Source organism: Lactuca saligna, chromosome 4 (assembly GCF_052625555.1).
Source record: "Lactuca saligna cultivar CGN05327 chromosome 4, ASM5262555v1, whole genome shotgun sequence".
Taxonomy (NCBI): domain Eukaryota; kingdom Viridiplantae; phylum Streptophyta; class Magnoliopsida; order Asterales; family Asteraceae; genus Lactuca; species Lactuca saligna.
This window is the reverse complement of record NC_136420.1, coordinates 318,402,799-318,416,374: the sequence shown is the minus strand read 5'-3', so window position 1 is coordinate 318,416,374 and position 13,576 is coordinate 318,402,799. Positions and strand designations below refer to the sequence as shown.

The following is a 13,576-nucleotide window of genomic DNA, read 5'->3' as shown; positions in this document are numbered from 1 at the left end:
TTATGTGTTTTTCGGTTTTTATATATTCATAGGTATCTAATTTTTTTATATATTTCAATCAACTTATTCTAGAATATTTTTTTATGTTGATGTAACTTTTAGTTCAAAAGAAAATGGTTTCATCATTATTTCTTATTTAATTTTTTAAGAATATAGCTTCATCTTTTTTGTATTCCTGTAAAAAAAATGAAGCTTAATTTCATAAGAATGGTTTTAGATTTTAGTAGATTGTTCTTACTTTTTTTTTTACATTTTATTTATTTCTAGTTGATATTCCGTTAGGAAAGTCTTTTTCTAAAAAAAAGTCATTTTTTCAAGATTGGAAATTAAACCTGTCAAAGAATATATATATATATATATATATATATATATATATATATATATATATATATATATATATATATATATATATATATATATATATATATATATATATATATATATTCAAAAGTATTTATCTTACATCTTTATGTTTTTTGCAAAAAAATCAATTCCTAAAAATAGTCAAAAAAATCTATCAAATAATTATTCAAAAAATAATCAAAAAAACTCATCCCATAATTAGTGCACATTCTATAAATAATTAAACATAAAATATCTATAATACATTTTAGTGTAATTATATGGTGTGTGCTATTCCATCTTAATATCATCCATTATTTTCATCTAGTGGTCTAAATCAAATTATACTGTAACACATTATTTGTTGGCTACAAAAGATCCTCTCTATATATATATATATATATATATATATATATATATATATATATATATATATATATATATATATATATATATATATATATATATATATATATATATATATATATATATACTAGTTTATAACCCATTAGAACCATGGTTAGAAAATTAATTAAACTTTCTAAGTAAAAACTTAAAAGTATTAATTAATAATTTTAAATAACTTATTAATTAAGTGATATTATGTTAGTTATATATATAATTATAATCGTTGATTCAAATAAATATGTAAAATATATCATCTTATAATTTGTATAAATTTTATTTTATTATAATTTGTGTAATTTTATTTTAATTTTATTCTAATGTTATTAATTTAATGTAATTAAAATGATATTTAAATTTTGAAATTTGAAATTTGAAATGGAGAATCAATAGATTGACAAGTATTATGATATTAATTACAATGTCTAACATGATGACACTTGGCGAAAGAACTACTCTTTTATTAGTATAGGGATATATATATATATATATATATATATATATATATATATATATATTTATTAAAAAAAATTATTAATATCTACATATAATTATGATGTAAATTTAATTGTTATGAAATGCAAGGATAAAAATGGACAAAGCTTAAAAGAAAATTAAAGGGTTTAAGAATACTAAGTAACTCGAGCAACCATTCAAAAATTTCATCTTCTCCAATGGTGAAAAGTCTTTTCAAATAGTAAAATGGTTTATAAAAACTACTACATCAACCACTACATGTTGGTTAGTGTTGTTGGAAACATTAAAGTTTAATTTCTAGTTCAACAACCTAGTAGCAGTTTTTAATTTGGAATGATTTTCACATCCATCCTTCGGTGAACATGTCATAAAATGCATTAACATCGTCGGGAGAGATGATGATGATTGAGGCATCAATTGCTTCTTTCACGTTGTTATGGGTAGTTTAGTTTTTTTTTTTTTTTTTTTTTTTTTTTTTTTTTTTTTGATGTAGTTTATGGATAGTTTAGTTGTAGTTTATGCGTTGTTGAAATTGATGTTTTGCTAATGTTGTTTGGTGTTATCGTTGCTACTATTGTTTGTTGGATAGTTGACTCGTTACTTACTTGTTATGAGTTGACTATGCTTAGTACTAGCTATTCGTTTAGTCATTTCATATTATAGATGAAGCGAGTGACTTTTTTTGTGAGTGGTTGAGTGTTCATGACTTTTGGTGTGTCGCTACCCCATGTGGTTTGTTGTTTCGTCATCAATGGAGTATGATGAAAACCATATATCATTCTATATGGATAGGTGGGCACTAGAGAGTTATCTACTCATAGGTGTATGTTAGAAGGTCTTTCGATTATGCATTTTTAATGTATAAGTTTACTATATGTTGTTACACTTCACCATTTATTTGTCTTATGACACTTACATAAATCCTAAAAGTCGTGTGGTCACTACTGAGTTTGGGTTAGATATTAGGTGTGCTATGAGGATACATGGAAGGGAGGTAATTGTATTCATTTTCGGTACATAGCGTCCAAGAAATTCATTTTCAGCGACAAGTGGTACTTGGTGTCACAAATCCTTTTGAAAGATAAGGGTGCCTTCGAGAAGGCGAACACTAATGGTGCATGGTTGTAGTCGACTCGTGTTGTAAGGTTATGGGTTAAGCCCATCAACGAGTGTAACCCACATGTTTAATTGCCATCAATGAGTTTGGAACCCTGAACAGATTGTCAGTGATAAGTCGGCGGAAGGTATGCATGATGCCAAGTCATCATGCCCATTATTCCTTGGCAAAATACATGCTATAATGGCCCAGATAAAGAGTGGCTATTCTACAAGGGTGAGATAACTCCAAAAACCCCTCATCGGTTCAGATTGTAGGTTGCAACTCACGTGCATGAAGCCGTAACCGCTACTAATCGCCAGTCAACAATATAATGGTGTATATATTCCAGAGCTTTGTATACACCGCCATCATACTATGGGAGCTAGCCACGCCCAAAGTCATTACCTTAACCGCAAGGAGGGGGATATTAGAATGAGAAAATGTTAAGGTGTTGAAACTTGGAAGTGAACTTTTAGAAAGTGGTTGGTTCTAAAAGCGGGACCTAGGTAGTGAAATTAATTGTGCAAAAACTACCTTAACCGCCTAACTAACATTCTGTAAATATCCCATCAAATGAAATTAAAAATATATGTACTTATAATAATAATATTTTAGGGCTCTTTGAAAATTGAAATATCTATTATTAATTAGACCTTTTTCGCAATTCTAGTAAGGATTTCCACTGTTGTGCTAAAATTTATAGTTGCCATATTTCATTCAAAATTATTCATGAACAAATTTCATGATACCCAACACATTAGGATTTAAATCTTGCTTCGCTAAAGTGCCTAATTAACATGACCCTTTTGACATCCAAGATAGTCCAATTTATGGACATTAGATGTGCAAATGTTTGAGTATCTATAAGATTATAAAGATATTTAAAATGCTCATCAATACCCAAACCAAAATCATAAATTTGTTTTATACCTATCACAAGTTCACAACAATGTCTAAATACCCTTCATTACCAAAACCAAGATCATAAACTTATATAATAACTATCACAAGATAAAATGATGCCAAATTTACGTTTTTAAAACAACCGATGGAAACGTGAACAAAGAACATATCCAACGTTTAGGCAAATTATAATATGCACACAAAAAACTTAAAACTTTGTAAAAAAAAAAAAAAAAGGTTGTTCCTTTTTGTGTTTCTTCAATGGTACTAGGTTCTTACATATCACACATAATTCAGCCAAAATTATTATAGATCATGCTTATTGTAGATTTTATATCACCAAAAAAGGATCGAGAGGGTTGACCAGATTAATGGAAGCTTAATTGACCATGTCAATGTGAAAAGTCAAACTGATATCCATTTTCAAAGCATCCATCCAGGCACTATTCCATTGACATTTTGTCCACTTGTTGATGCTGCTATCTGGCTTGAACCTATTGTGTTATACCTGCAATTTAATTTGGATTTTTATTAATAAATAAATAAATAAACCCAAGCGCAAAGTACAAATTATATGTAAATTGTCTAAGATACCCTTTAATCATGGTTTTTTAAGAGGCAACTAATGATGTAAACATAAAACTACATAACTATTGATAAATTTAATCATTTTGTTACAGAAACCCGAACACCCTCCTACCATTTCACATAAAAATTCTTATTCTTGATATGTCACGTGTGATTATTTATTTATTTATTTTTCTATAAATATCTAATTATTCATTAATAAAATAATTATTATCTCTTTCTCTAATGAAAGTATCAAATAGTATATCGAATTTCTTAAACATCAGAAAGAAAAAAAAAAAAAATCTTATTTTATTTAAAACCACGTATCACATCCAGTATATATATAAATCATCAAAGATGTGGTGACAACATAATCGATTTCATTTCCGATTTAATTTTGTTTACTAGTTATATCTTTTATCATCACGTCATCTTATCGAAGACACATATAGAGATTTCTCATTTTAACAAAAGTCTAAATGCTAGATAAAAGTATCATGTTTATTATTTATTTATGTATTAAAACATCCAATTTTATTTTTCTATTACAACATTCTAATTTCTTGCGTTGATTTATTGATATCGATACAATTGGATAGAATTACTAAAAAAAATAGTATAAAGTTTAATGAAAACAGGTTGTTATTTATTCGTTTAACCCTTTTAATTACTAAATTTTTAATAAATAACACCCAAACGATCTAATTTCAATTTATCGGAAATTGGGCAAATTAGTAATTTTGATGTCAGGAATTAATACCCCATTTGCAAATTAGAGTTGCAGTCTAGAGGCTGAAAGAAGCCCTGAGGTTGAGGATGATGATCCTGGTGATGTTGATGATGATGTTGCGCAAATGAATTACCATTTTCTCCTCCTGCCCATGAAGGCCCTGCTTGGTTTTCTGCATAAAATTCTTCCAACTACATGAACAAAAAAAAAAAAAAAAAGAAGTTATTTTTCTCTAATAATTGTTTCTAGATTATATTGTATGATTAAATAGTGTAAATACTTTCATCCATCGATGTTCTTATACCTTATTCTGCAAAGCTTTGTTCGCTTCAAGCCACATCCTTTCCTGTGATTTCATGATCGATTTAATTGTAATTAGTTAAATATAATATTTTTTATTTTTATTTTGAAGACAATTTGAATCTTGAAGACGAGAATTACAATACCTTTACTTGAAGATCAGAAAGACGATCCAACATTGATTGAGTCTGCATTTTTAAGCATACGATCATACAGATTTGTACACGTTTTCAAAGATATTATACCAAATATGGGTACGTATAGGAAATAGATCCGGTTTCACCATTAAGAAACTTTAAATTTCACCAAACATAAATATTTTAATGCTTTTGGAAATCGGAGAAGTATGTAATTAACGAATTGATGTAAGAAAACTGATCATTATTAAAATGAAATGTAAAGTTTTTGTAAATATGTTAGTTTTTTAGTCGAATAATTAATTATATGTGATTCTTGAAATCGTAACACTTTTTGATTGGATATCCAAATATCCCCAAAGATTATGAAGTTTTAAAGATAAGTTTTAAAAAAGATTTGGTGACTTTTACCCTTATGGAACGAATTTGCCTGAGAGTGGAGTCAAGTTGGCGCTCGAGTTGCTCGAGTTCTTTTAGATTTAGGGGCCCTAAATCTTCCCCAAAGAGTTGCCTATGATAAGAATTTTGTTTGCCTTTGTTAGCCTCAATAAATAAGTATAAATTAGATCTTTACTATAGTCACAAAAACACTAATTACCTTTGGTATTGTTGTAGAGACTCGTATTTGGCTTTTAGTTTCATGTATTCCTTGTAGCTACTTTGCTAAAATATCAAAAGAATAAACCATTTAGAATATGAGAGTCGCATATGGTACAGACACGTATACTGTAAAGATACGTGTCTGGATCCCATTAATATATTAAGAAGTAGCTAAGAGTAACAAAAAGAATAAAAACGGTTAAAGTGCTAAGAAACATTTAGATATAGGATTACAACAACAGTTAATCCAACACAACTGACTGTCTTTTTCGTAGAAATAGAAAATAATGTCATACCTCGGCATCATTAGCGGTCCGGTTCACTTCCATTGAACTATAAGTGCAATTCTGATACCTTTCGAGCATCTTGAGCATACTGAGATACAATAAAATTATAACAATTAAAGAAAATATCTCATTAGTGTTCAATTATTTTATGTTAAAATTGGTCTAGGAGTAAATCAAAATTAAGTTTCTAATCGAAGGGTGAAGTCATTTGATTCATGAAATTAACTCATTTAAGACATGAAAAGTCGTAAATAGTTATTCACTTTTATAGATTTTTGTCCCATAAATATCCATTGGTTCATGTTGTTTCAAATGTTTATTATAGTATATAGGACATGATCCATCATATCAATGCAAAAACACAAAACTATGATAATCTACATATTATAACTTTTTAAGACATATAAGATCCATGTTTTATTTAATGCAATGCCATTAAACCTTCTAATCTAACTTGCATAACATATTTGTATTTGTCGAACTTGAAATAAAATAAAGTGTGTACGTATCGATTCGACTCTTCAATATCAAAAGTTCAAAAAAAAAAACCATGATTCAATCAGTCACGTTTTTTACTATACACAACTCTAGTCTCTATAAATAGGGGAAATTTTAAAATAATATAAAAGAGAAAAAGTCCACTAGCCATGATCATGAACTAGATAAAGTGGGTAGTGATCGAGTAGCTAGGGTTTATTAGAATGATAAATGATTTTTATATGCTAAATCATCTTATTAATTCCCAAATCCAAAAAGCATGTTACGTTGATTTGAAATGAGAAAAGGACAAAACAAAATCTATGATTGGATGATTTTGTTTTGAAAATTGTGCTGAAAATTAGGGTTCCAAGAGAAAATTAGGTAAAGATTTTGTTCTTCAGTCTATGAATTCAATGAACTCTCAGCTCTAATCCCCACAAAATCTAATAACCACCAACTAATTCTACACAATAACGAAAAAGAAACCGATCAAACGAACAGGATTTAGAACGAAATTAAGATCGTTAACAAAAGGTAAAGATCGATGATGATTGCTATTGATAAATGTAGTTAGTTTCTTAAAAACAACAACGATTCATCGATTTTGATGCGAAAAAACTCATATTAAAATATAAAAAAAAAAAAATCTTACTTTTGTTGCGAAACTGGATCGTATCAATCAAGACCCGAAAGATAATTCATTTCCAATTAAAAACCAAAACCAAAAGTAAAATTCTTCCCAATTTCTTGTTTTTACTTCGTAAACACATGAGATCTACTCAAGTCCTAGATTACTAAACCTAATTTCAACCCTGAACTATAAAATTTCGAAAAGATTGTTAAAACACAAACCATTTAGTTATTCAAGTTGTGGGTGTTATATCAAATCACTAAAAAAGCTTAAAAGAATCTAAATCCATGATCATCAAGAAACGTATAACCCACATCAGATCTACAAAAAGAAACACACAAAGACACACACACAGAGTAAAGATGTGTACTTGGAGGTGCTGCAGAACTCATAAAGTTTCCCACGATTCGAAAAGATGATAAGAGCGACTTCGGCATCACAAAGAACAGAGAGTTCATAGGCTTTCTTCAGAAGTCCATTTCTTCTTTTAGCAAAAGTCACCTGCCGATTTATCTTATTTTCGATCCTCTTCAGTTCCACTCTTCCCCTCCCCATATCTCTTCAAGATTTCACGAACAAGAAGCCCAAATCTTGAAGTTCTTCAACACCCAAAACCGAATCAAAATCAATACTGAAGTCGAAATAAAGAAAAAAGAAGAAGAAGAAACTTGTAGTGATGTTGCGTCAAGATCATACAAGAAAAAAAATCTTGAAATTTTTGAGAAAAAACACACACACGAACAGAGATGAGTCGTGGATTGAATCTCGGATTCTCTCTATTTAGGGTTTTCAAGACTTTTTTTCTTTCATATTTGATACCCAGAAATGAAATTTAGGGTTGGTGCTGTTTGCATCTTCAAAGCTTCATGCTTTTTAACCTATTTGAGAAACACAAGCAAGCATCATCTCACGGAGACGAATCCCACTCGCAATACAGCGCGTGTTTAACACGCTTGTTAGAATAAGTGATTGAGGTGAGCGCGTCGTTGAGTCAATGGTGAATTATTAGTTTTTACAGATAAAATACATCAACATATGTCACCAACCTTAAATAGGTATCACACGTGTCGGCTCATGACAGGTCCAAATCATAGGATTTCTTTTCTATATATTGTTATTATTTGTATTATTTTACTTTTTTGCTTTTATACGTACAATTTTTGCTGTATGATATTATCGACTGAAGCTGTAAAAGTTAGTTTTATAGTATTTGATTAAAAAAAAAAAAAAACATTTTAGTAAGATATCTATCTTCATTTTTTATAACTTTTTAATTCTAAATTTATCATGATTTTCTTACCTTAAATAATCATCATTTTCATGTACACTGAGTTTTCAGTGAAAAAGACAGAGCTTAAGATAATGTACTATATGAAGTTGAAGTATTTCTGTATTTGATCTTATAATAGTCCGTGTCAACTATTAACTAGACGATTTTTATAGTAAAATGGGATTATAATCCACATTCATAATTTATATTAAAAATGGTATTTTGTCACCCTTACACATCAACACTAACAGGTCTTATTGCAAATTTATGATTCAGACCATAACCTTAATTAGGATTTACACATTTTTAACGTTAGAACCAAAGTACAAAGAACGTGTTATATTGGTCGATACCCTAATATTAAAGTAAAACATATAAATCATACTTTTGTGTTTGCAAACTATTGAAAAAGTTGACATATATTATCTATAATTAAAGTTTACTTTTATGAAAGGGTATTTATTTGTCAAACTAATTTGAACAATTGCTAAAGTATTATTTATTAGCTATAGTTTCGAAACGAATTTAAATATCATATATATGGCAAAAGGGTTGTCGAACAAGGTTTTAGTTACTTCAAAACTAGATGAATGCCGGTGTTGATAAAAAAAAGAGTTTTGCAATTTTAACTATTCATAAATATATATTATTAAAAACTAAAAAGTTAAACATAATTTAAAACATTAATATGAAAAGAGAAACATTTCATCACTAGAATATGGAATGCTGAAATATATGTTTATAAATTTTTAATGTAAATGTAATTTACAAATTAATCTAGTCTAAGATAATTAACCATATACAATTTTAATTATATTTACCCATGAGTTTTGCATTCTTAATATTATGAATAATTTTTAATGCAACTATGTAGTTATTAACTATTATTAATTACACTAAAATTAATTCTAACATTTTATATTTATGATGATCTTTAATATCCACAATGATGGCTTTTTCAAATACCCACAATTGGTTGCTCTTTTTCACATGACTACATGAGGCCATGAATGTGACTCCATATCGTCACCAACGGTGGTTGACCTCCTTCAGCTTAGCTTAACACCATTTCTAATATATTTGTCTGTTGTCTAAAAAACTACCTTTTAAAAAATACATATATTAATTCTAAAACATCGAATTTTATTCAGTTTAACACAATATTATATTATAATAAATGTGCTTGAAAGTGGAAGAGCTTAAAATTAAAATAATAAGAATGTCTATTGCATTAAAAAAGTAACATGTTAGTTAACATGGTTTAACATAAATATACTTTTACATTTCTAATTGTAATTTTGTTAAGTTACCCATTGTCTTTAAAAATGTAATAAACTTTGTGTCCTATAACTCTTTTATAAGAGATATAGATCCATTACCATCTAATTAACTTGGTCTGTTAATTTGGATTTACCTTCTTAGATAGTTAGATTTGATCGTTTGATTATAAACTTATCTTGTATGCCACTATAAATGCATTAATATATGAATTGAAAAAGAAAATACATTTTCAGATGTAATTTCCCTTTTTTAACCAAATGCAAACACTTGTGGTTGATAATAGTAATTTTCTTTAAAAAGAATGTAAACCGTTTATAATTTTTATATCAAATTTGGTCGGAGTAGTACAATCGTGTTTTATGACATTGGTCTTCAGTGGTCATATCTGTTCAGTTTACTGTCTCAAAAGAATTATATAATATACCACATTCAGGACAAAAAGGATAAAATATTAAAAAACCAAATTCTACAGGGGGCAAAGTTGTACATAAATGTAAAATGGGGCAATAAATGAGAAGTACAAAATAATGAAGGGTTAAAGTTGTACGTTATTGGAAATACAGTGTAATCGTTGTGCACTTGTCATATCAACACGTGGTATTGCCAGTAAGTGATATTAACGTCCACTATATCAAGTCCAATAAGATTCCAACACGTAGCTATTATTATTATTATTATAGTTTTAAAGTTTTCAAAAAGGCCCCCCCGGGAAAGACAAACAAAAGGTGCAGTCATTTCGCCCCCCTTATTTTATTATTTTATTTCTATGATGATCAAATCACATTTTTATCTTATCATAAATACTTTAACAGGTTTACAGTATTTAACATAATTTGAGATTTTTCGTCTTATGAGTTGATAAAGGAGTAAAGGACTAGCTATACCTAACATCTCAATTTTCAAAGGAAAGCTTAATTTTAGAAGAATAAAAATTTACTTTTAGAAGAATAACAAAGCTTTAACATTATATAAAAATAATACTTAATTTTATTTGTATAAAAATATTAATAAATTATATACTTGTTCCAACCAATTTTCAAATGATATGATCGTAAAGTTAAGCCTTAAGCCATGATGTTTGTAAGATCTGACATTTTTATATATTTAAAAAAAAAATGAAATCATATAATTATAAAATTATATCACATATATCAATTTTTTAAAAGTGTCATATCAATAATTCTTAGAAAAAAAATAACAAAAAATCAATTGTTTCATGTTTGATCAGAAAAAAATTACGTTTATAAAAAAACTTGCGCGAAAACACGTTATGACGCACATTAACACGTAATTATGATGTCACGCTTAACAAACTTGTGTCATTCCACGTCTTTTAGAATCATGCATATAACCATTCAAGTTTACCGTTTGTTCACAAAATACTAACAAAGCATAGGCTGTGTTTGGCACAGAACGTTTTTGAGAGTTTGAAAGCTTTTGACTTATAGCGTTTGATAAAATGTTCCGTTTAAAACAGAAAATCTTGTCTGACACTACAAGTTTCTGGCGTTTAGTTTAATCAAAACGTTGAAAATCCAAATATTATTTCATGAAGCATTTAACAAAACGCTACAAGCTACAAGCTACCCGTTAGTAGTTAATTTAAACACACCCATAATATTTCTATATATTATTGAGTTGGTGATGGGAAAGTGTTTTTTTTTATATGAAGAAGCGGTTAACTTAAATAATCATTTGTATATAATGAAATAATTTATTGGTATTTTTTATGCAAAACAAAATTAAATTATATTTTGAAAAATAAGAAAACATGTAAAAAATTTGTTGTTAATATAATACTCATCATGTTTGTTCATGATGGATTGCTTATGAAAGTACAATAACCATCCAAACAATTAGCAATCATGTTTGTTCATGATGGATTGCTTATGAAAGTACAATAACCATCCAAACAATTAGCAATGAAGTTAGAAATTTTTATATAAGATACAAACATTATCAATAAATATTTCATGTTGTTAATTTTTAGCTGGTGGTACAATAATATAGAATATGTTTACAAATAATTTTTTTATATAAATCAAACAATTTTTTTGAGGGTGCTGTAGTACCCTTAACGCCACATCTAACTCCATCACTGCAAACAATTATATACAACTTATTTTGTATTTCTTTTACAATGGTATAATTGCTTTTGATTAATTAAAAACATGTATTTTATTTTCATATTTTAACACATCGGGGTAATGATATAAAATTCACTATGTTTTAATAAAAATGAAATTTGAGAGTATATATATATTTTTTTTACAATTTAATCATTAAGTTTTATAGGTTTTTGTAATGTTAACCATATGACCAATTAATCTAGTTACCAACGTTGAAGTATCATTATTTTGTGACATGGTATATTATCATGAAACTACGTGATTATTGGGAATAATATGACATGATGACATATCAAAATTGAAAAAAAAAATTGCACAAAAAACATTAAAACTTTCATATTTTTTATATTTTGATACTCCATTTTTTGTTCCAAATCGAATAGCATGTTATCCGATATATAATGTCAACCATTTTCATTTGAAATCGTATAAACATATTATTTTTAGGGTAAATTACAACAATCGTTACTCGTGCACATGCTAAAAATCGTATTTAGTCCATATTTTAAAAAAGTTAACTCAAACTGTTCCTAGTTTGTTTTTTTTTTCTTACATGCTTAGTTCCTATTGATATGAAATAACCATTTTACCCTTAATATAATAAAACATCCCAAAAATCATGACTAAAATTTTCTTTTAAAAAAACATTACTAAAACCATATTCATAAAAACCGTATCATAAATCATAACATAATTTCGTAGCATTAATTCGAAATACAAAATTATTATCAGAGTAAAACATCCCAGACTAGCTAACTATGGTGTGTGCACTGCAATCCTCCCGAGCTCCTCCTTTGAAAACTGAGTACCTGAAACCAAAAACTGAAACTGTAAGCACAAAGCTTAGTGAGCTCCCCCAAACTACCACATACCATACAATAACATATAAAACACATACTGGGCCTTGCCCACTCCATCGGACCGAGGTCCGGACTAACTGGGGCCTTGCCCCCTGCATCGGACCGAAGTCTAGAAACTGATTGGGACCCTGTCCCCTGCATCGGACCGAAGTCCGGACTAACTGGGGCCTTGCCCCTGCATCGGACCGAAGTCCGAAAACTGACTGGGACCTTGTCCCCTGCATCGGACCGAAGTCCGGACTAACTGATTGGGATCTTGTCCCCTGCATCGGACCGAAGTCCGGAAACTGACTGAACATAGCATGGTATAACATATCAATTAGCATGAACACATATACTGCATACTGCATCGGGCCGTAGCCCGGAACACATAACACATAACACATAAAACATAATCCTGTCTGAGCCACGAAGGCATCAAACATACTAACTACTGCATCGGACCGAAGTCCGGGAACTACTGCTAACTGAACGGGCCGACATTGTAGCCTTAGACCCGTTCCTACTGAAAGGAAACTCACCTGAACTGCTGAATCCTGCTGGTACCCCTTAGACTGCTAACCAACCACCGTCTGAAACGCTGCTCCTCTACTCTCCGAGCTACCAATAACAAAGCGACACTTAGCCTGATAGACCTCTAAAAGTCAACTAACTCAATTCCAATCAAAGTCAAAGTCCTGGCCAAAGTCAACCTTCCAGGTTGACCCTACTCGCCGAGTCGGCCTGTTGACTCGCCGAGTTCACTGATTCCGAGTTCTGTCCTGTCCAACTCACTGAGTCATCCCTTGACTCACCGATTCTCGACTCAACCAGAAAATATTAGGACTCTTCGACAAGACTCGCCGAGTCCAAGAACAGACTCGCCGAGTCTAAGGCTATCTTCAACCTACTCGCCAAGTTGTTCATCCAACTCGTCGAGTTCCAGCTCATCTTCAAACAACTCGTCGAGGTCACCCATGTGACTCGCCGAGTACCACCGGTCTGAATCTATACAGAAGCACTACAGGCCATGCAATTGATCCAAAACATAGATCTAACCTCCTACAATCCATCCATCACGTAAAGTGGCAACCTT

General features: G+C 29.6%; 1 protein-coding gene across 1 annotated transcript; it reads right to left on the bottom strand.

The window, feature by feature from the left end:
- Positions 1 to 3,308: 3,308 nt before the first annotated feature.
- LOC145044030 (agamous-like MADS-box protein MADS2) lies at positions 3,309 to 7,829 on the bottom strand. Its single transcript, XM_078992830.1, has 8 exons — positions 7,332 to 7,829; positions 5,860 to 5,938; positions 5,562 to 5,626; positions 5,375 to 5,474; positions 4,973 to 5,014; positions 4,831 to 4,872; positions 4,557 to 4,717; positions 3,309 to 3,734 (listed from the first exon to the last, which is right to left on the bottom strand). The coding sequence occupies exons 1-8, from the start codon at positions 7,514 to 7,516 to the stop codon at positions 3,650 to 3,652; spliced, it is 759 nt and encodes a 252-aa protein (XP_078848956.1). The 5' UTR covers positions 7,517 to 7,829; the 3' UTR covers positions 3,309 to 3,649.
- Between the last annotated feature and the right edge of the window lie 5,747 nt (positions 7,830 to 13,576).

Coding starts and splice junctions, on each gene's coding strand:
- LOC145044030 (XM_078992830.1), bottom strand. CDS start 7,516: ATGGGGAGGGGAAGAGTGGAACTGAAGAGGATCGAAAATAAGATAAAT. Junction 5,939..7,331: donor GAGTTCTGCAGCACCTCCAA/GTACACATCTTT, acceptor ATTGTATCTCAG/TATGCTCAAGATGCTCGAAA. Junction 4,718..4,830: donor ACAAAGCTTTGCAGAATAAG/GTATAAGAACAT, acceptor TTGTTCATGTAG/TTGGAAGAATTTTATGCAGA.